At 47.7% G+C, this 22,293-nt stretch overlaps 1 protein-coding gene across 5 annotated transcripts in view; it reads right to left on the bottom strand.

Moving 5' to 3' along the window:
- Nucleotides 1-7,943: 7,943 nt before the first annotated feature.
- The window catches only part of ZNF592 (zinc finger protein 592), a 77,899-nt gene continuing 63,549 nt past the window's right edge, over nt 7,944-22,293 (bottom strand). For all 5 annotated transcript variants that reach the window (XM_038532911.1, XM_038532910.1, XM_038532912.1 and 2 more), the window contains 7 exons: nt 21,336-21,514; nt 15,360-15,536; nt 14,929-15,088; nt 14,528-14,815; nt 14,180-14,292; nt 13,391-13,526; nt 7,944-12,076 (listed from right to left, as the gene is read on the bottom strand). In XM_038532911.1, coding sequence (XP_038388839.1) covers nt 11,540-12,076; nt 13,391-13,526; nt 14,180-14,292; nt 14,528-14,815; nt 14,929-15,088; nt 15,360-15,536; nt 21,336-21,514 — 1,590 coding nt within the window. In that variant the 3' untranslated portion in view covers nt 7,944-11,539. The remainder of the gene's footprint in view (nt 12,077-13,390; nt 13,527-14,179; nt 14,293-14,527; nt 14,816-14,928; nt 15,089-15,359; nt 15,537-21,335; nt 21,515-22,293) is intronic.

Raw genomic sequence — 22,293 nt, 5'->3', positions numbered from 1 at the left:
TTTTGTTGAATCTGTGTACCAAAAAAGTTCTCCCTTTGCTCAACCTGTTTTTTTGTTTTGTTTTGTTTTTAAAAAGATTTATTTATTTATGATAGAGAGAGAGAGAGGCAGAGACACAGGAAGGAAGGAGAAGCAGGCTTCATGCCAGGAGCCCGACGTGGGACTCGATCCCAGGACTCCAGGATCATGCCCTGGGCCAAAGGCAGGTGCCAAACTGCTGAGCCACCCAGGGATCCCCTCAACCTGTTTTGAATTAGGCTTCCATTGGTAAAATGTGAGTCTTGACCAGTACTAAGGAAGCTTCTCCCACTGAGCCCAAATCCATCTCCTGACCACATGCCCCCATGTATTTTGTCACTGGCTCTCTGGAGGTACATGTACTAAAATCTCTTCAGTCATCTACAGGACAGTCCTCCAAGTATTTGAAGGCTTGCTTGAAGTTTTGGTTCATTTGTTTAAGTCATATGAACACCCATGGATCATGCTAGGGCAATGTGCTGCAGGCAGGAGTCACGGGATCTGTGCTTTCAAGAAACTTTTATCCAATAGGAGAGACTGGGATATAAGCAAAATACAATGAAGGTGAAATGCACAATTATAAAACTGAGAAGGGGAGCACAAAAATGTAGAGAAAAGAGTGGGTGGCCTGGGGTTTTGGTTAGGTTGGTTTACAGAGCAGTAAACTTGACAAGGATTTTAAAAAATTGCATGGGTGCTCATCAAGTAGACTGGTGGATTAGGAAGGACAGGATAGATAGAATATTCCAGATGGAGGGAATAGTGTGGGCAGAGATGCAGAGATACAGAATAACATGGTGGGCGTGTTGTTCAAGTGTAAAGATGGGGAAATAGACAATTAGGACCATATCCAGAAGGTTTTGTCTGGTACACGGGGAACCTAGACTTCCCTTTAAGGCCATCTCTCATATAACCACAGATACGGTAACGTTCATCATCCTAGTGACCCTCTAATTTATCAATTTCTTTTTGAAAATGTGACTCACACAGAGGCTGCCCCATAGCCGCCTGCAAACGAATTTGCACCTCTCTGGGTTTGGGCCCCGATTGCTAGCAACAGCTTTTTTACAGCCAGATTATTTCATAGGACTTGATCCTGTGTATGTTCAGCATGAACCACTGTTCACCTGTCTTTCCCACTCCTGCTTGGAAAGTCTTTTTTATCCTCAGAGCAAACTTTGTACCTTTTTTTTTTTTTTTTTAAACTTAAAGCTCCTCTTCTTGGAGCACCTGGGTAGCTCAGTGGTTGAGCATCTGCCTTTGGCTCAAGTCGTGATCCCAGGGTCCTGGGATCAAGTCCTGAATCAGGCTCCCCATGGGGAGCCTGTTTCTCCCTCTCCCTATGTCTCTGCCTCTCTCCCTGTGTCTCTCATGAATAAATAAATAAAATCTTTAAAAAAAAAAAAGGCTTCTTTTCTTAATCTCGCACTCCCTTTTCTTCATAAACATTTATGAGTTCTGCTCCTGTCACCTACTGTGTGGTCTGTCCCTCCAGCAACTTCATAAGCAGACTGGCAAGCATAGAGACAGAGTGGAGAATGAAATGCCAAAGTGCTCAGGGAGGAAAAGGCCAGAAAGGCAGCCTCTTTCCTCTCTCAGCTTATAGTCTAGCAGGAGAAAGAGGACATGGTGAGTGGTGTCCCCTTAGCTGGGAGACCAGAGACTCAAGTTCTAATTCTCCTTTCCCACTGAGTGTGCACTTGGGCAAATGGCTCCCCAAGTGTTAGCTTTCTCCTTTGGAAATACAAGGGAGGCATTCCCTTTAGGATCCTGTAGGTCATGGCTGTTCATTCAGCAAATGTTTATTAAGGAATTGCTAACGACTGCACGTCAGGCATTTTGCCAGGTGTTAAGGGTACAGAAGTGAATGTTATTATAGTCTGTACCTTGTAGAACCTCTCCAGCCCAAAAGAAAGATAGAACCTCTGTTAGAAGTTTGTGTGTGGGGATCCCTGGGTGGCGCTGCGGTTTAGTTCCTGCCTTTGGCCCAGGGTGCGATCCTGGAGACCCAGGATCGAATGCCACGTTGGCTCCCGGTGCATGGAGCCTGCTTCTCCCTCTGCCTGTGTCTCTGCCTCTCTCTCTCTCTCTCTCTGTGTGACTATCATAAATAATTTTTAAAAAATAAAAAAAAAGAAGTTTGTGTGTGGTGCTGAAAGAACATGGACAAATTCATGCTGTGGATCTGCATTTGGAAATAATCATAATCCAAGGTTTGCTAGTAGATATGCGTACTGATGAAGCATTGTAGGAATTTGTTAGTGGTGTTAGGATCTTCTCTCCCAGATGTTTCAAATTTCCCGGGGTCCTGGAGTAACTGGGTGCTCGTGGTAGAAAAATCTTGAGTTAACTGTTATTAACATACTTCCCCAGCTCAGCTAGGGAAGCTGGTCCCCATCCTGGAATGGCAGGAGCTCCTGGGACCCTCTGGCCGAACCACCTGAGCCCCTCGAGTCGAGGTCTAGATGAGTTTGAACATGCCTTGTGTTTCCACTCAGTTTCATCTCTTCCCTTTCCATTCTTCTTTGAAGCATATGTTACCCAACATTTACTAGCTGTCAGGACACCATTCCACGTGCCTCACCATCCACCCAGTGAATTTGCTGAGTTCAGGCCACTGCACAGTGAGTGCCACTGGGTACCAGGCTCTGGCCCCCTGCCATCATCCCTGCCTTTCTAAGAATTCAGCCTACACACTGGCAGCAGGTCCACTGATCTCACCCTCTCAAAGACCTTCACCCCCACTTCCCTTTAGCAACCAAACCAAAAGCCCATCACTTGAACCTCGTCTGAAGAATTCTTCTACCTCTAAAGTACCATTTTGTTATCCTTCCACCTACTAAGCCTGCACTCTGCTTTAAGGCAACTCCACAGCCCTAACTTGTCCACTCATGAGTTTCTCCTTCACTTCTTTATCCACCTCACTCCATCCCCATCTGAACACAGGCACAGTGGGGGGCGGGGGGGCAGACAATAACCCCAACTCCAACTATACTTTCCTCAGAGGTCTTGTCTCACTTGACCCTTGACCTTCTACTAAATTTGCCTTGCTCATTCCTGACCTAGAATCTGGCTTCTGGCTCTGGTTTCTAACCTGAGTCTGGTCTCAGGCAGCTTGGCAATCATTTCCCAATCCCCCAAGCTGATCTTTTCTTTTCCCTATAGCAACTACTCCAAACAAGATTGCAACCTCCCCTTTGCCCTCCTCCCTTGCAATCGTCCATGACTCCTTCAAAACACAGAGAAAAGTGAGACCGTATGACAAGAGCTTCGACTTTGAAGGACAGGCTATCTAGCATCTCTGAGTCATACTAACCTCTGCTTCAAAACGTACATTGTTCTTTAGAAGGCTCTCAAACTTCTGCTGTCAACCATCCCTGCCCTCCCCCACACAGCCTCCTTCCTCACCACCTGTGAGGATGACTATTTGCTTTTCCCTGACATATTTACTCCTTCTTTCCCTTCCCTCACTACCTCTGCTTCTCAAAAGAGCTCAAAGGAAATCAGTCACATTACCAAGCAGTAATGAATTACCAGAATTAGGTTATAAAGTGCAAACTTTGACCTTCTGAACAAGACAGAAGCAGCCCAATGACCAGAGCTGAAGCGGAGGTCAGAACCAGACCCACCCGGCAAAAGTGGCCAGATGCCAATCCCTGAGTGGTACAGTGGAGCTCCTAGGGGTCAGAACTGGTTCTCTGGCCCAGAGCAAGGAGAGGTCTGAGTGGAAGAGCATGTGCCCCAGCTGTGTGGAAGGGAGGAAATGAGGGGGTGGGTATTGGCAGGGAGCAGGAACCACTCAGGGTTGGTAGGAAGGGGATTTGGTCATCGTGTAGCACCCCCTCCACCTCTCGATGGGAATAATACTCCTTTAGGCAGCCCATTTCATTTCCAGGAAGACTTTCCTTTTATTGAGGCTAATTCTGTTCTGTCTTCTGAAGCCACACAGAGGAAAAGTCTAGAGTAGAAGTCTTTTTGATAGAATAGCTCTGTAAAGGTATGAAAATACAGATCACAGAACACCTCATTTCTTGATGAATTACCAAGTTCCTGCAATAGGTCCTTGGGTGAGATGGCATGGAAAGCCCTACACCATGCTGGATGCTCCCCCTGGGAACAAATCCACTTTGCCAATGCCCACCTTAAGCTGCTGTGCCGTGAACATCACATTGCACATGTGAGCTCTTCCAGGCACAGTACAACTGTCATCAATGTCATTCTGGTCAATAGACTCAAGATCTTATTTTGCTTCTTGGCATCTGTGTAGACTCAGACTGAGGTAGCCTTTTTCCAGAAGCTATGGTGTAGGAATTGAGTTCAGAGGTCAGTGAGACCTTCCTGATGAAGCAACATCAGCTTCCACTCCACTCTTCAAAGCCCCCCAGGCCTGTGGCCCATCTCAGGACAAGTCATTAGTAGCAGGGTATATTAGTCAAACACGTGTCCACCCCTCCAGTTTCTTCTTTCAGTCTTTCCTTTTGATTCCACTCATTGAACCCTGAGCTCAACAAAGCCCTCGATTTCTGTTGGTCTTGCCCTCCCATGAGGACCTACTACCTTCTGCTGCAAGCTGCCTTTTCTGCTAGTGAATTTGCAGCGCTCTGGAGTGCTTATGCGACCACCCTCCAAGGGTCCCCAGAGCTCCCAGCTCAGGCAGCTGAGCCCCTGACCCTGGAGGGTGGAAACTCCAGGTCCTGCCACTCTGGGATGGGCTGGCCATTCTGGCACTCCAGGGACTGGAGATGTGGCCACATCTGTGCTGGGGTAAGTGAACACCTATTAAAGGATTATTGGCTGTAAGGAGCCACTCCTGATTCTGGTTTGATTGGAAGGGGAATTAGGGACTCAATTGCTCTAACCAGGTGCCCTCCCCAGTGTACCTACTCTGATTCCACATCAGATTGGAGGAGTCAGGAATTTCAGCCACAACTGTAGGCCCCATCCAAAACAAAGCAATTATGAGATGAGAAGATGACTCTGCAGTCAGGGGGCAGAGTTGTCACTCAGGCTCAGGACACAAGCTCCACACCCTCAGAGAGACCTGGGAAAGGCCCCTCTCAGCCCAGACCTCTCCTGGTCTTCTTGTAGGGAGAACCAGTCCTTTTCCTCCCCTTCAGGTCTTTCTCTAAGGACCCTTCTTTATCTCAGCCAGCCCTTCTTCCACAACAGCTACATCTTCTCATTTTTCTTGCAACTTTTACTACCTCTCAGCAACAGTGGCTACAACCAGTCCCAATGACTGCTTACCCAAGGGGCACCACCAACAGATCATTTCCAAGCTTGCTGGCACCCACCATGCTTCCTCCTAATGGACTGCTCCTAGTAAGCCCAGCACCACCACCACCACCACCACCCACTCAAAAAGTCAAGTGCCATCCCAGGCTCTAAACCATCTACCTGTCAAAACTCTCCTGCCTGTCCTCTACAACTTTCTACCCTTTCTTTGCTGTCCCTTCCCCACTCCCCACCTGGTCTGTCACACCTTTTCCCTGTTTGGAAATCACATTCCAGACCAGCCTCCTGTAGAAATGCGAAGCCTCCATCTCAAGCAAAGCAAAGTAGAACCTAGCCTCCCTCTCAGATACAAAAAATATTTGGCCCGGTCTATGCACCGTAGGTTCTAGGGAGAAATTCCAAGCAAATTGGTCCAAGGATTAGAATATCCCAGAGGAAAATAGGAATTGTATACAGTGTGCCCTGGGCTATATCTGAAAAAGGGAGGTGAGAAACAGTGGATTTTCTCAGTTTAATGAATGAACACCCCACCGGAGAATAGCTTAACAGCTCTTCAAACATGAAAGACATGATCAACTATCCCCATCTTCACAGAAAGTAGAGGCAAAAGGTGTGGGCCTAAGTTGTAGAAGTAAAGTCTAGTAGATTTTAGATTATCACTATGTATATAGAAATACCATTCCCACCCATGATGTGAGACGATGCTGCTGGCCTTCTTGAGGGCTCACTAAGATGGGGACTCTTCACAGTTAGAACTGACTTAAATGGCATTATCATATCCTTTTGCCCCACTTTCCATACAGTTACATATATATTGACTTTCTATTCTAGTATTTATTAACTAAAAATTCAACTTCAATTTGCGATAATAAATATAAAAAATAAGAGCAGGGGCACCTGGGTGGCTCAGTCAGTTGAGCATCTGTCTTCAGCTCAACTCATGATCCCAGGGTCCCAGGGTCCTGGGATCAAGCCCCTCGTTAGGCTCCCTGCTCAGCAGGGAGTCTGCTTCTCCCTCTGCCCACTCCCCCAACCCGCTTATGCTCTCTCTCCCTCTCTCTCTGCCTCAAATGAATGGGTATAATCTTTTTAAAATAATAATAAATAAGAGCATTTTAAAAGGCCAGTGCATGACACAATGAACTAGCTCAAGAATTCATCTGGACCCAGGTCCCTATTGAAAAGATGGATCTGAAGATGCTTTTGAATTATCAAGTCAACAGATAGTTCAAACTTGGAAAAGCCTGACAAAAGCCAAAAGAAATACTTATCAAAGAGCCATAACTCCATCTGAAAAAGCATAAATCTGATGCAAATGAAAGTGATACTGCCTTGTGGGGAGGAGGTGGAGAGGGATCGTTTCTATTTCTGCATATGGTTAGACCAAAAGTCAATAAATAAAACAATTAATAGAAGAAGAAATCGATTATAAGAGTGCTTGCCTCTAGGGAGGTCTCTTCTTCTCTTTTGGCATAAACATAAGGAACGAGAAGATAAAATCTAGCCAGGCTCAAGATCCCCAGAAATTTAAGCCAATACCCCTCCCTCATTTGACAGATGGGAGTCCTGAGGCCAAGAAAGATCAAACAACTTAGTTACAGAATCCAGACTGGAACCCAGGGCCTCTGATTTCTAGTCACTGGCTTTCTTCATTCTATCACATTGCCATGGAGTTCACCATAGGGTTAACATTCTGAGGAAATAATTCTGCAGAAGCAAAAAGCTGTATGCCCAGGACTCTTCACTGTACTGATGAAGTGGGAAATTTGAATGTTAAACAGGACATGGGTAAGTAAATTATGTTGCTTTGAAAGTGATTACAGTGATTGAAAATGAGGATTTAGGAGGCTATGTAGAGACATAATGTACAGATATAATGTTAAGTAGAAAAAAGTAGGGTACAAAATCAGAGGCAGGATAGTGCTAGTCACACCTGAGTGAATCTCAGTTCTGCCCCTTATGAGCTCTGTGGCCTCAGGGAAATTACTCAACTATTCTGAATCTCCAGAAGAATAGTAGTATCCATCTCATAGGATTGTTTTGCACCACCATAAGGGAATGAATGTGAGAATCACGTCTTCATATAGAAATGTTGTATTTCTGTTATCATAATCATATATTCAGCTTTGAACTGAACAAGAGTCCATTTGGAAAAGCAGTTGGAAAGGACTGGAAGCTGATAAACAAAAATGAAAACAACCGCAAAAGTAGGATGGGATTATAAATATGCATGTTTTTTATTTTCTCTAATAATGTGATAACCATTTTCCAATAAAAAGAAACACATTTTAAATAGGGACCTCAAAAAAAAAAAAATCCCATTCTTGGGACCTGGCTCTTTTAGTTTGTTCTTTCCTCCAGAGGCACCCTAGGTTCCCAGCACCTAGCTTCCTAAGATTGCTGTGGTATCTGTTGGTGGACAAGGTCAAGAAGGGCCTGGATCCCTTGGAAAAGGCAAGGTGGGGTGGGGTGGAGGGGTGACAGCACAACCCATTCTAGAATCTAGAACACCCTGCTTTGCTCAGACCAGACCCTGAGAGAACTTTGTAGCTACTAGTTGAATCAGATTCTTTCATTCACGTGTGCATACGTGCATGCATTCACTCACTCATTCGAACACTCTTTGGGACCACTGCTGTATGCAAGGAACTGTGCTAGGGGCTTTTAAAGAATTAGACTGACCCACTGGATGAATTTGGAACAATCTCCATTACACAAGTGAAAAAAAGCAAGCTTCAGAACACTGTGCATAGAATGCTACCATTTGTATTAAAAATAGATATATAAATATACATATTTATAAACTTGTAAATGCATAGAATTGCTCAGAAAGGGTACACAAGATCTAGATAACAGTGATTAATTCTGGAGGTGGGCTGGGGAGCTGAAGGCTGACCTCCGATAGGAAGCTTACTTTGCACTGTATATTCTTTTGTATTGTTTGGATGTCTTACCATGTATATGTATTAATTTTTCAAGAAAAACAACAACAAAAATTAAAAAAAAAAAAAAAAAACAAGGAAAAGAAAGTGCACCCAGAGCTGAGTATACAGTGGTGAGCAGGGCAGGCAGGGGGTTCCTCTGTCTCGGGGAAGGCAAAGTGTGTCAAACTTGCTAAGCCACGACCATTAAGTTTTCAAAACCAGACTGTTTACATAAGTTAAGGGAACAGTTCTTTCTACACCAATTATAGTAATTCGGCACATCGTTTTACAGAGATAAAGCAGTTGGAAAATAAATACTAGTCATCTGTCAGGCCTTAGAGTGTATTAAGTTGTAGTTTCTACAAGGATGGGGAGCTTATCTGTTTAACTTGATCAGTAGAGAGAGTATTCACTCCAGCTAACATGTACATAAGCGCTTGTTACAGCATTTGCTGATGATAACAAATGATATGCTAGCACACTCATTAAAAACATTTTTAAAAAGAAAAGATCAGAAGATATTGGACCCTGAGGGAACCATACTTTCTGGGATGGCCCCGCCCAAAATGATGGTCTTCAAAGGCAAGAAAAACCCCAATGTAAATGAAAGGTCATGGAAACACTGCCTGTGCTTCAGAACGTCACACACAGAGGTTTTGCACAAGGTTCTCCTTGGGGTGACTAGGCACAGATGGACTCCAAGGAGAACCTGGCGCCCCAACCACAGGAGAGGTAGGAAAGCAGGTGTCTGGATGGCTGCAAAGTGCTGACATACTGGGAGCTGGCCAGAGCAGCCGGGTCACTAAGGCAGCACAGGGGTTGACGTTGTGGACTTTAGAACCAGAAGGCCTTGACTCAGCAGCAGCACTTACAGGTGGCCCAGCAGGTTATTTTACCTCTCTGAGCCTCAGTTTTCTCTCTGGGAAATGGAAGGGGGGGTAAGCTGTGAGAACCCTGTGGTTATGAAAATCACTGTGAAGTATTTAGCAAGATGACGTGCTAGGATTGTCACTACTGCTACACAGTGAATAGGTGTCCCAGATCAATAGTAACCGCTCACTCACGGGGATCCAAGTCTGATGGCAGGGGAGGTGCACTCCACCCTCCACGCCTTGAAGGCAAGAATCTGTCACATTTATATAATTTCTCACAAACGGGGTGGGAGGAGCTTCCACCCTCACCATCTCACAAAGCCCATGAAGCGAGTGGGATGGGGATTACTAGGACTATTTGGAGGGGAGGTGCAAAGTGAGGGGGTTTGTTAAGAGCTGGTTAAGGGCAGAATCCAGGTTGTGGGTCCCCCCTCCGCCCCCAGCGGGTTCCTGGTGAATAGCTTGGCACTCTTTCCACTCTGCATTCCCAGGAAGGAGAGGTAGATCCGGGTCAGGACAGGTGGTCGAGCCTGCAAGTTTACCTTCCCCCACCCACTACCCCCAACTCCAGCAACCACTGCTGGCAAGCAGGAAGTAATCCAACAATCCATTTCAAACCCTTCCCAGAGCCTCCTTGATAGTGTTTCTTTGAGTGGACCACAGGTTGGGGTGGGCACCTGTAGTGGAATTAGGAAAGGGCCAACAGCCAAGAGGGCATAAACTCAGGCTTTGCACATGGCTTCACTGCCTGCTTGGGAAAGAGGGACACAGTGGCCTTGCCAAGTGCAGCAATTCTTAAACAGCAGATTCTCTGAAACTGAGGCGAGCACGAACTGTTCCCGGTGCCATTAGCATCTCACTAAAAATCTGGCATTTGACAGAAAATGTACTTTTCTTCTGTTGTGAAAAGGTCAGGTGTATTTATCTGACTTAACAACTTACAAGTGATATTCAATGCCTTCCTTGAAAGGGCACCTCTAAGAACTCAGCCAGCACCCACTTGCCTTTGCTGCGCTAGATCCTGCCGGGCCCAGCCCCACACCCCTGGCCCTGCAGGGCTGTATCAGAGGCGTGGGCCAGAGGTCAGAGGGCACACCCACACAGCCTGCCCCTGGTGCTTGGTCAGGCCCTAACTCTGCCACCAGTGAAGACAGCCCAACCTCCCCTGTCTAATCCTGAGAGTTCCCTGCAGCAGCAGCAGTTCCAAGGCGTCTTGAATTCGGCAAGATATCACAGAATTCCTCCCCTCTATCCCTTCCCCCACCCACCACCACCAGTAAAGGGTTCTCTTAGGTGGAAAATCCATCTGTAGGAAAGAGGGAGGTGCCTGAAACATTTCAATAGGCCCTAATGCCAACTCCGCTAGCCCCAGGGAGACCTGGCAGGTGACCCTTGACCCTTCCCTCACGCCCTCAGAAGGTCTCAGACTGAGGACCGAGCTCCTGGTTTCCTAACTACAGCTCCGGAATCTAGAGAGGACCTTTCTGGGACAGTAGGAACATTGCTCTCCCTCAGAGATGGGACAGGGAGGGAAGTCTGGGAGAGACTCTCCAGGGGAGCAGGATAGGGCCAGGCTCACTTGAAGAGGAATACAAGAGCCTACCTGCATGGTAAGAAGGTTTTTTTTATTTGAAATATAGTCTGAGCAACATGAGTGTAGCCGAGAGGAGGAGGGGCTGGCCTGCCTGGGGCAGCAGCCTCTCTAATGGCACAGGAGAGCAAGAGTCCAAATATTCCAATGTTGGTGTACCCCCAGCCCCACTCATCAGGAAAGGCAGAACAGCAGCAGAACAAAGACGCACAGCTCCTTCTGAAGGGTCTGCCTGCCCTGGCTGTATCTCCTGCTCTCCTGGGCTCCAGAGGTGTGCTGCAGAACCTTCTCCCACCCACACAAACAAGAGGAGCCAGTGTGACAATTAATTCTCCAGGACTACTTTTTGGGGAAAAGAATCAGAGAAGACAGGAAGGAAGGGCAAGGCGATTGAGGGCCCTCACCAAGCCAGCCTGGGCAGAGCTCTCCAAGAGGGACCGTGCCAGCACCCTCATCCCCCTTCTCCGGCTCTGCTGGCAGGAAGGAGAGCTACCATCTGCAGGCCAGGAGAGCTCCGAGGAGACCCCTGGCTGAAGGCAGCAAGCAGGAACCTTCCGGAAGTGCACAGCGCTGGGGGGCCTCAAGCCGAGTGGCCAGCGTTGAGGCTGAGCCACTTAAGCAGCCTGGGGTTGAAAGGACACAGATAAGAGTTGGGGTAGCAAGAAGCAGCACAAAGCCATAAATAACAGAAGCAGATTTAGAACTGTGAGGGTCCTGGGTGATCGCACATTTCCTGGGGCCGGGGGACACCCAGCGCCCCGCAGCTCGGGGCAGACACTGCTCCAGGACACAGCCGGCCACACTCACACCAGGGCAGAGCCTTTTATTTCCCACTGTCCACACAGCAGACGGAGGACGCCGTGGCATCACCCGGACTGCACACACTGTAGAGCCTCTGGTCACACCTGAGGGGATGGTGCATGGCTGTCCTGGTCCTGAGAGGCCTGTGGTTGACTCTGAGCATCTTGGGTACCGTCCTCCTCAGAAGCTGGGCCTAGTGATCTCGCCTCTGGGTCACCCAACAAAGGCTCTCCAGCACATTCTTCTAGTCCGTTCTCCCTGGTCTCCATGGACACCTCCTCCCCGGAGCCCTCCTCTGGCTCTGCTGCCTCCACAGCCACCTCTGCTGCCTCCTCCTCCTCCTCCTCCTCTTCCTCCTCCTCCTCCTGGTCTCTCACCTTGTGGACGATAAAGAGGTGGCGGCTAAGGGAGCTGGCAGAGGTGTAGCACAGGCCACAGAGGAGGCACTGAGCTGTGGAGTTGTCCGCTTGGTGCTGAGGTATGTGGCTCTGAAACTCGAGCCCTGAGTCTGTGGCAAAGCTACATTTCGCACACTGGAACAGGGACTTGTGCCTTTTGGTGGAAGAGACGGTTGCGCCATTGCTGGTGCCCGGAGTGTCCCCAGCTCCGCTGCCTGGTCTTTTCAGATGGCTCACCTGGAAGGGAAGACGGTGTGAGTCGGGGCTGAGCCCCAGACTGGACTCCCACACCTGAGCAATGTGGCCCACGGACTTGCAGAATCACCACCCAGGCCAGGCTGCTTGCCCCAGCCCTGAACCATGGGTTTACATTTGGCTTCTTTCAGGTTTTTCAGTTTGCTTTTGTTTTTTTCTGATGTAAGATGTGTCACCACAATCTGAAGATATGGGAAGGATAGAAAGAAGACCAAGTCCCTCCTACCCCACTCCCCAGGCTGCTCTCCAGAGAACACCCTATCATCTAGGTTCTGTGGCTCCTCCTTTTTGCATGCACAAAGATAAAATTGCTGCCTTTTAAAAAATCATAGCATTACATGCACACTTTTCTTCACCCTGCTTTTTCTACTTAATGACATGTACTGGCTGTTGTTTCCATGAGGACATACAGACACTTCGTTCTCCTAATAGTAGCACACTGACTCGTCACAGGGGTGAATGGTCCCCACTGGCAGACGTTTAGATGCGTCCTTCATTATTTGCTGCGCACAGCCCTGCAGTACAGTGCAAGTGAATCCTTGTACATACCTTTTCATGCCTGAGGCCAAAGATATAGGACAGATAAATCCTAGGGACAGAATTGCTGGATCAAAAGGCATGTACGTTTGGAGGGTGGGGGTGTGCATTTTAATCACAGATGTTGCCAAAACGTCAACTGACAACCCACCTGCTATGTGTGAAAGGGCTTCTGCCGACCAACGCCCTTTTCTGAGTAGCCAAGAAGGAATGCCCTGAACTCCAGGCAGCTCTCAGAATTTCCCAGACATGTCTGACCCTCTGAGGAGCAGCTCTCCCTACCAGAGGGAGCCTACTGTGAGGAGGGAACTATGCTGTTTCAGAAGTTCACCAGAAATGGGAATAGGGCATGGAACAGGGATAAGGTCAAAAAAACGAGGGTCCAGGGTAGCAGGAATCTAGGCTGGCTCCACTCATAATGAGAGACAGAGAGAGAGAGCGCGCACGCGCGCGCGTGTGTGTGTGTGTGTGTGTAAGAGAGAGAGCGCGCCACATGGCTAAGGAACATCACAGTGACAGGGAAGCCACAGGAACAAAAGGCTACTGGGCAGTCTCCCGGGTCTCTGTCCCTGTCCTTTACCTGTGCACGGTCCCCAGGAGGGTCATGCCAGACTAGAGAATGACCACATCGAGGGAAGCTGTCAGTGCTGGTTGCTCCATGACCACCATTACCAGTGGGCTCCCTGTAACCCTCCTGCTGCCCCTCCAGCTCAAGGGGCTCACTAAACAAGCTATGCCAGTGGCAGGGCCCACACTCACCTGAGGGGAATGTCCACCCGGAGGTCTGACTTTGGACGTCTGGCTCAAATCAGGGTTTCTGATACCATGCATAAGGCTGATGTGGCTCTCTAGGAGGGAGGGCCGAGGAAAGCTAGGGCTGTCCTCTGTGCAGTACCTGCAGAGTACAGCCCCAGAGACATTGTGTAAGACGACAGGCTCCAGGGAGCCCAGTGCACACCTGGCAGGGAGGCAAAGTGGGAGCGGCTTCTGGCTCCAGAATAGAGTCTGGGGCAGGCAGAGAGCTGGCTGGGTGGTCATCAAGCTGGCTGAATAGTGCTGGGCACTCCCCAGAGAAGTTTAGCTGACAAGGTGGCAGACAACAGCAAGTCAGAATATTTGTGCTGGTCCTAAGCCATGATCTTACTCTCTACTCCCTGATATCACTGCCCAGAAGTCCAGGTGATGCGCCAGTGGTCAGCAAGGAAGAGGTCAGGGTATGTCCTGAAGCAGAGACATGATGTCAAAGCCTCTTGGCCAGACAGGACACATGGTCCCATCATCACCACACCTCCTAAACCTCAGAGCCCGTCACACTGACTAGCAGTGCAACCCACGGTGAGGGAGGTGGGAAAAGACTCAGGAGCTACCAGGTTCTAGAAGCTGGTTCCCAACCAGCCCTGCCTTCTGACGTAGCCACACCATCTTTCCATTAGCAACTTGCTTATCTCTTGCTTCCGACCCTTGATCTCCCAGCAGAGAAAAGCCCCAGTGATGCCATGGGCAGTCTCTGAATTTCAGGCTTCCTGGCTCCCATCTCCAGAGACTCACCCACAAGTGTAGACTTTCTTCACTGTGTCATGGTTGTTGCGGATGTGTTTGCGCAGGCTGTTGGGGGTGTGGAAGGACTGTTCACACTGCCGACATGGGTACCGCTTCAGCGTCTAGAGGAGATGACAGGATGCAAAGCATCAGAACTATAAAACAGGTCTGGGTGTATCTTTCTACTCAGGTGATGTAGGCAGAGAGGAGGATGCCCCCAAAGACCTCAAGAACTGTGGTACCCACCCTGCCCAGGCACCAGGAACCCTAAGGGGTCAGCCACACAAGGGGGCTCTGACCCCACAGGAGGCAAGTCCAGAGAATCTGGCACCGTACTGACTGTGTGAGGACACTTACCCGACCGTGGCTCTTTTTCATGTGGGACACATAGTTCTCCCGGTCAGGAACCCACTCCTGGCACTCCTGACAGGTCCAGCCAGCGTTCCGCAGCCGGGGCCTGGCTTCAGCCCTGCGATGGGCCTCGGGCCGGCCCCAGCGGCTCGAGGGCAGGGAGCTGCCCCGAGCAGCCACACTTGTGGCCGGGGGCTCGGTGGGAACCCGAGAGCCAGGGCGGCTCAAGGACGTGTCCGATGAAGACTGGAGGCTTGACAGCTCGTCCACATTTCGGGGAACACCGTGAGTGCTCTGGGGATGGGGAGAGCGATTACTGACTGGGCAAGGGGAAAGATGCACAGAGTCAGACCCCCGACCTGAGGCGTGTGCCCTCCTCCCCAGCCTCTTTCCCCTGGGCAGCCCACCTTGACATGCTGCATCAACTCCGGCTTCTGCAGGAACAAGAGTGGGCACTCGGGGCACTTGAAGACTCCCACCTGCGTCTTGCTGGCATTCTGGTAAAAATGCTGCTGAATGTGCCTCTTCTTGTTGAAGACCATTTCACAGGAGCACTTATAAATGAGCCTGATGAGACAAGCCCCAGGGAGTGAGATGGCCAGGCCCCCTGGGCAGAACCTCCACCCCATCTGTGCTCTCTCTGAACCAGGGTCAGGTCTGGGGAAGCACTACTCAGAGCCGATGTATATACATTCCCCTGGCTCAGGACGTCTTCAGTGAACCCTGGGCACCTCCACCACCAGCCCCAGCTCCCTGGTCCATCCCAACACCTCCCCCTATAGCACCCAGACCACTTAGCTCAAGCCCATAGGCCTGCTGGCCCTGGAGCTGCACTCACTGGGAGGGTTTGTGAGGTTGGGTGGGGTGCTGAGTGGCACTGTGGTCTGCAGTACTGCTCGCAGTCTTGAAGGCCATGGGACAGAATGCACATTTGTGGAAAACCTGGCAGTGTCGCTCCTGGATGTGGCTTTTCAGCAAGGCCAGGGTCAGATGGACAACCCCGCAGTGGATGCACCTGGATGATAGGAGTGGCGGGGTGTGGAAGGCATGTCAGACCCAGAAGTAGTGGTGGAAAAGGAGAGATGGAGGTCAAGAACAGAGCCATCTTGGGGACACCCTCTCCCCCTTCCTTGAGCACTCTATCCTCTATCCTCCACACATACATTCTGAGCTCCTGCTGCCATCTGGCATAGTGGGGTCACCCAGGCCCCCCAAGCCCAAGGCTATGCCTGGTATAGAAGGGGGAAGAAACCCACCCCACTCCTCACTGGCCAGAGGATACTTTTCTGCAAACCAAAAATCTGAGCCCAGCTAAGAGAAGCTGGTGGGGAAGGCGGGGGGTGGGAGTGTCCAAAATGACATAAACAGCATCCTTTGAAAGCCTATGCCTTCCCACAGGCTGGTACCAAATGGGCAGCAATGGCCACTTAATAAAAGTGCTGTCAGGAAACACTGCGCTCGCCATAGCAGGCCTTAAAGCCCAAGAAGGAATCCTCTGGAGCAGCGCTATCCAGTGGAACCTGTGGTAGCAGCTGGAATGTTCTATACTGTACTGGCCATGTGGCAATTTAGATTTAATAAGATACAATGCAATAGCCAGTCATACTGGCCACATTTCAAGTGCTCAGCAGCCCAATGTGGTCGGTACAGCTTTGGATTACATAGCTCTTAAGTGTTGGGAGGGTCTCCCTGCTGGCATTGTGGATAACTTTTTACTTCTTTTTCTACCAAGTTGTATTTTTCAAGCTTTGTTTGGTGAATATACCACTTGCATAATGTAGGAACTGTCTTAAACAATTTCTTCTGAAACTGAGGCATGTTGGACTCTTCTGTTGACTTCACAATCTCTAAGAATCTGGCCCTCTCCTTCCTCAGACTCATAGGCCTCCATGATCTCCATGCCATCCTCCATCCCTTCCAGGACCCAGACCACCCCCTCACGCATTCCTTCTTTCCTCCTATCTACTTCCTCCCCCACCCCACCCCCATCTCCCCTCCATGAGGAAACACCTTCCCTGTGCCCAGCCATTCCTCTCAGGACAACTCTGGTCTCCCTTTGGTTGCAATATTGCCTGACCCCATTACCCCGACATCCCAGTAAACACTAGAAGAGGGGCTGTTGCTTCACTGAAAAAAGGCACATCTTCACTTAAAAATTGACTCCCAAATAGAAGCCTTCAATTCAGTACATTAGCCTGTTTTCACAGTCCACACACATCATCACAGAATCCTATCTGGTCCTTTTTGTTTTTCTTCCTTTTCTGTGTGTTGCGAGGAATGGGAGATGGAACTACCTCTGCAAACTTAATTAGCAACAAGGAGCAACCCACAGAACCAAAAAGCTGTTTGCAATGATCTGTGATGTGCACTCATTACTAAATTTGTACATTCTCTAGAGTTTCTATACAAGCTACTGAATTATATTTTCTTTTCTTTCCTGCTGAACAAAATAGTGACCAACTTCTAGCACACAGAAGTACTTCCACACCACAATGTATTGTGAGGAGAAAAAAAGTCCACATATTTCCAAATTCGTCCAAAGTGGCCAAGTACACCTGATATATATAAAGAATCTTAAAGTGTCCATATTTGTGTAGTGTGACCAAACTTCAGCAGGAGCAACATACACCCTTCAAAAATGTGCCTAAAATTTCATTCCATTTACCGAATGGACATTCTTCAAAGAAGCCTCACTGAAAGTAGAGCATAAAGGGGTAAAAGAACACACACCAACCTCAGTGAAAGACTAAGTATGGCTTACAAATTGATGAAAAAAGGTAAAGAGAAATCTGAACCCACAATACAACTTCTTTACCAATTAAGAGAAAATACACAATAATAGAATCATATGCTATGAAATATGTAAAGTTTTAGAAAAGACACAGTGGTACAATATTTAATTGTCCCAATAATCCCAAATAAGAAAAAAATGACATATCATTAAGAATAACTGAAACTTGCTCCATTGTGACATCATTGGCCACTCTCCAAATTTTCAACAAAGAGAATAATTCATACAATTCTAAAGTATGTGTATAATGTATATACATATTTTATATGAAACACATATACATAAAACATATATAAAATGTACAGGCTTTTGACAATGTCTTCAAGAAAAAGCAAAAATAACACAAAACAAAATACTACTGTAAGACTCTGTAGAACTCAATGAAATGGAGCATAGATACACTTTCAGGAATCACTAAAAAATATAATACCCACAGAATGGGAGGAAATATTTGCATATCATGTATCTGACAAGGGACTTAAATCTAGAATATACAAAGAACTCTTACAACTCAATAGTAAGATAATAAATAACCCAATTTAAAACCAAGCAAATATACATTTCTCCAAAGAAGATACACAAATATCAAACAGAAAAGATGCTCAACACTATGAGCCACTGGGGAAATGTAAATCAAAATCATAACAAGATGTCACCTTGCACCCACAGGGATGGGTCAGCAGAAGTCAGACAATAACATGTGCCAGCAAGGATATAGAGAAATTAAAAATCCCATGCCTGCTGGTAGGAATATAGAAATGGTACAACTACTTTTGAAAATAGCCTGGCAGTTCCTCAAAAAGTTAAACATAGAGTTATCAGTTGAACCATCTACTCTACTCCCAGGTATCCACCCCAAAAAATGTAAAATATATGTCTACACAACAACTGATGCATGAAATGTTCATCAGTGGCATTATTCATAATGGCCAAAAGGTGGAAACCCAAGTGTCTGTCAACTGGTCATAAACAGATGACCAAATTGTGGTATATACACAGACAGTGGAGTATCATTAAGCCATAAAAAAGGAATGAAATGCTGACATATTACAATATGGATGAATCTTGGCTAAAACTACATATTCTATGATTCCATTTCTATGAAGTGTCCAAAATAACCAAATATATGAGGCAGAAAAGAAATGAGTGGTAGCTAAGGGATGGGGGTGGGGGATGGAAGAGTTATGAATACAACAAAGTTTCTTTTTGAGTGATGAAAATGTTCCAAAACTGGTTGTGACTGAACAACCCTGTAAATATACTAGAAACCATTGAATTGTACACACTACATGGCTGAATTATAATGTTGTGTCTAAATAAAGCTGATACAAAAAATATATGTGAATATCTGAAGATCTTTTTTTTTTTTTAAGATTTTATTTATTTATTCATGAGAGACACACACAGAGAGAGAGGCAGAGACACAGGCAGAGGGAGAAGCAGGCTCCATGCAGGGAGCCCGATGTGGGACTCGATCCTGGGTCTCCAGGATCACGCCCTGGGCTGAAGGTGATGCTAAACCGCTGAGCCACCGGGGCTGCCCAATATCTGAAGATCTTAAGTGCAACCAATAGTATACTAGTGTATACATCTTCTGAGTTCAACCACGGGTCACTGAAGATTTTAATGTCAAGATCTCCAGTAAGCCCTCTGGCTGAATCACATTACACTTTTCCTCACAAAAAGGCTTGACAGGGACACCTGGGTGGCTCAGCGGTTGAGCATCTGCCTTTGACTCAGGGCCTGATTCCAGGCCTAAGATCGAGTCTCACATCAGGCTCCTGCTGAGAGCCTGCTTCTCCCTTTGCCTATGTCTCTGCTTCTCTCTGTTTCTCATGAATAAATAAATAAAATCTTAGAAAAAAAGGCTTGACAAACTGAATTGCTTTTGAGACACTGTTTCTTCTTACTCTTGCAGATGAAAGGAAAGCAAAATATTGAATTAAAAGACCAAGGAAAAAAAAAAGACCCAAAAAAAGAATGCCATGAATCTGTGTCATTGGAAATTCTTTGACTTCAAAATTCAAAGATAAAAATTTAAGTACTGCTTGAATTTTTAGTGGATTGGACTTGATCTTGGAACAAGAAATAGCACACATGTAAATCAAAGTGAATGGTATTTCACTTTGATTTACAAATGTTACACAGTATTGTAAAAACACACATTCAGGTGTTTGGTTTAAAAATGTGGCTGATGGCATGGAGGTGGGGGAGTGGGGAGGGGAGGGATGGGGAGAGGCACCCACCTGGCTCAGTTGGTGGAGTGTGGGACTCCTGATCTCAGGGTTGTGAGTTTGAGCCCCAAGTGGGCGATATAGAGTACGTAAATAAAAAACAACAACAACAACAACAAAAGTGACCTGGGATGCTGCCAAGCAATGCTGCTCTGCAACATGGTGGTAAGGGCTCTGTATAACCCATCTCTGGTTTGTCTGCTTCTCCTGCACTTTAGGGGACCCATCTCCCATAACACACAAAAGCAGCCAGTCTACATTTGGAAGTGCTTACATGGGGACTGAAACCTCAGAGCCCCCACAGCCCCTCTCCACCCCTCTGCCCTGTCTGTGAGCTACCATCAAACTCAAATGCTTCCGCTCCCTAAAGCTCTCCAAGATCTACCTTCTCTGCATCCCTACAGTGGCTGTGCCTCTGCCCGAGCCCCCAGCCTCTTAACTGGACCATCACACTTGCCTCTCAACCAGTCTCTGGGTTCTGCCCTAACACACAAGTAAGCTTCCCAGAGCGATCTTCCTGAAGCACAGGTTTAGCCAGACCACTCCCCGGCTACAGACCCATCTGGAGCCCTTCACTGTCCATTGGAGAAAGTCTAAGTGTCAGCCAAGGAATACAAGGTCTCACCTGGGCCTGGCCCTACTGATGCTCTGGTCTCATTTCTCACCCATTCCCCAGTTCCTCTTGACCCCCTTTCCACCAAAATGTCCATCATTCCTGTAACCTATCAGGTATACTGGCATCCCTGCTCATACCCTTGTCAGACATGCTCTCCCCCTTTCGTTTGCCTGAAAACCTCCTAATATCCCTCTATGAAGCTTCCCTGACCCTTCCCCTACTGTGGGCCTCACCACCCCGAGTTATGATTACATGTATAGGTCTGTGACCTACCACACTGATAGGAGGGGCTGTGTCTTGATGCCCTCTGTATCCTCAGTGTCTGGCATAGCGCTGACGACAGTAATAAGTACTCGAAAAGGAAGTTAAGAAATGAACTAAATCAATCTTTTTTTAATTCCAAAGAGAAGAAAACCTTACTAAATTTGGACAAAATTAATTTTCTGGTGTGAAAGTGATACCATAAAAACATCAGAAGATGAAACTCCCAAATGCAGCATATCAGAAAAGGGGGCCTCACTGAGTTGATGTAAATGTTAGAGATCAATCAGTATGTTTGGAAGGTGTTTTCTTCCCCATTTTGATCTTTTTCCTGAAAATGACTTCTCGTCTAAATTTATTTGACATGTGGAGAAGACTCAGTTTAAAATAGTTTTCTTGGTTTTACTATGAGGCTCATCATTTTTCCATTTTCAGGTTGTGCTTGTTTCTCACAAACTGACAAAAACTAATCAGTGTGAAGCTACAAGAGCCCTTTGCATTTGGCTCCAAACTTTGCATTGTAGTTCCATCTGTTAGTGGAAACTGAGAACATCTAAAAGTACTGCAATTGGTACATTTATTATTGAAATGGGACTTTAATATGCCAAACACAGTAACTCTATGAGCAGATTAACTTTATATACTTTTAAAAACCAATCTATTCTCCCTAAACTGTCCCTTCAAAGCTCCTTTTTCATGTTTTAGTTCCTTTTAACTCCTTGTTCTTGTCCCTCTCACTCTTCTTGCGCTCCACAAAATAAAAACACCTATCTGAATACCAACTAACATTACTGTCTTAGTAGCCTGGAGCCCAGGCCTCTTAAAACTAAAGCTCATACTGAAATGAGTTCTGGCCCCAGAAAAGGACCAGCCATCAGGCCAGCCCAGGACAGCAAGCCAGGCAGCACCCACCTGTAGCCCACCTTGCGGGCATAGTGCAAGCAATTTTCCTTCACGTGGGTCTGGAAGTAGGCAGAGCGGCAGAGGGCTCCACACTCCGGGCAGCAATAGGGGGACTTGTGGGCGTGGATCCGCTGGTGGGCACAGAAACTGCACTGGTTGGGCAACAGCATCTGGCACACCTGGCAAGTCTAGGAAAAAACACCGAGAAAGTAATTCAGCCAGATGCCACAGCTGCCACAGGCTCGTGGCTCTCCAACCACAGCGGTCCAGCTTTCCTAGAACACAGGTCGGAATAGCCGCTCACCACACATGCTCTCCTCCAACCCTCCCAGGATACTTGGCACCCCCAGGCCTCAACAGAAGTGCTGATACACCCAAGCAAGCTTTGCCTCTCACCTTATTCATCAGAGACAGGACTGATGCTATGTTTCCAAAGATCATACTGCATCTAGGACTGTGAGTGCTCCTTCCCTCAGGCTTATCAGAAGACCAGCTTTTCCTTTCCAGAGGCCAAAGGCACTTCTTGAAGTCTCAGAACTCACTACACTGCCAGACCCCCCAGGGCCTCTGTCCCCACTCATCAGAGGCAGTTCCTGCTCAGCATCTCGGGGACTTCCAGAGCAGATCCGATTGGCTCCCAGAAGCTCCCAGTGCAGGGGTGGACTGAGTAGTCTTGCCAGTGTCCACTCCCTCAGGCCTGTTTGCCCACTCAGGGGTGTCCTGAGCAACAGGCTGACCACATATGCCCACAGAGAAGAGCAGAGTGGGCAACAGCTCCTTCACTCCCAGACTCAGGAGAGAACCGGGGCAGCAGGGTGGATAGTACAATCACTGCTGCTCTAGCGGGCACAGAGCACACAGCCTAGAGGAAGCAGCAGACTGCGCTGGTGCCTGCATCAGCAGAGCCCCCTCTAGGTCAAAAGGGGACCACGGTGCTCACTTTTCACCACAGGGGCCACTGACCCAG

The sequence above is a fragment of the Canis lupus genome, chromosome 3 (assembly GCF_011100685.1).
Source record: "Canis lupus familiaris isolate Mischka breed German Shepherd chromosome 3, alternate assembly UU_Cfam_GSD_1.0, whole genome shotgun sequence".
Classification (NCBI taxonomy): domain Eukaryota; kingdom Metazoa; phylum Chordata; class Mammalia; order Carnivora; family Canidae; genus Canis; species Canis lupus.
This window is presented reverse-complemented; position numbering and strand designations above follow the sequence as displayed.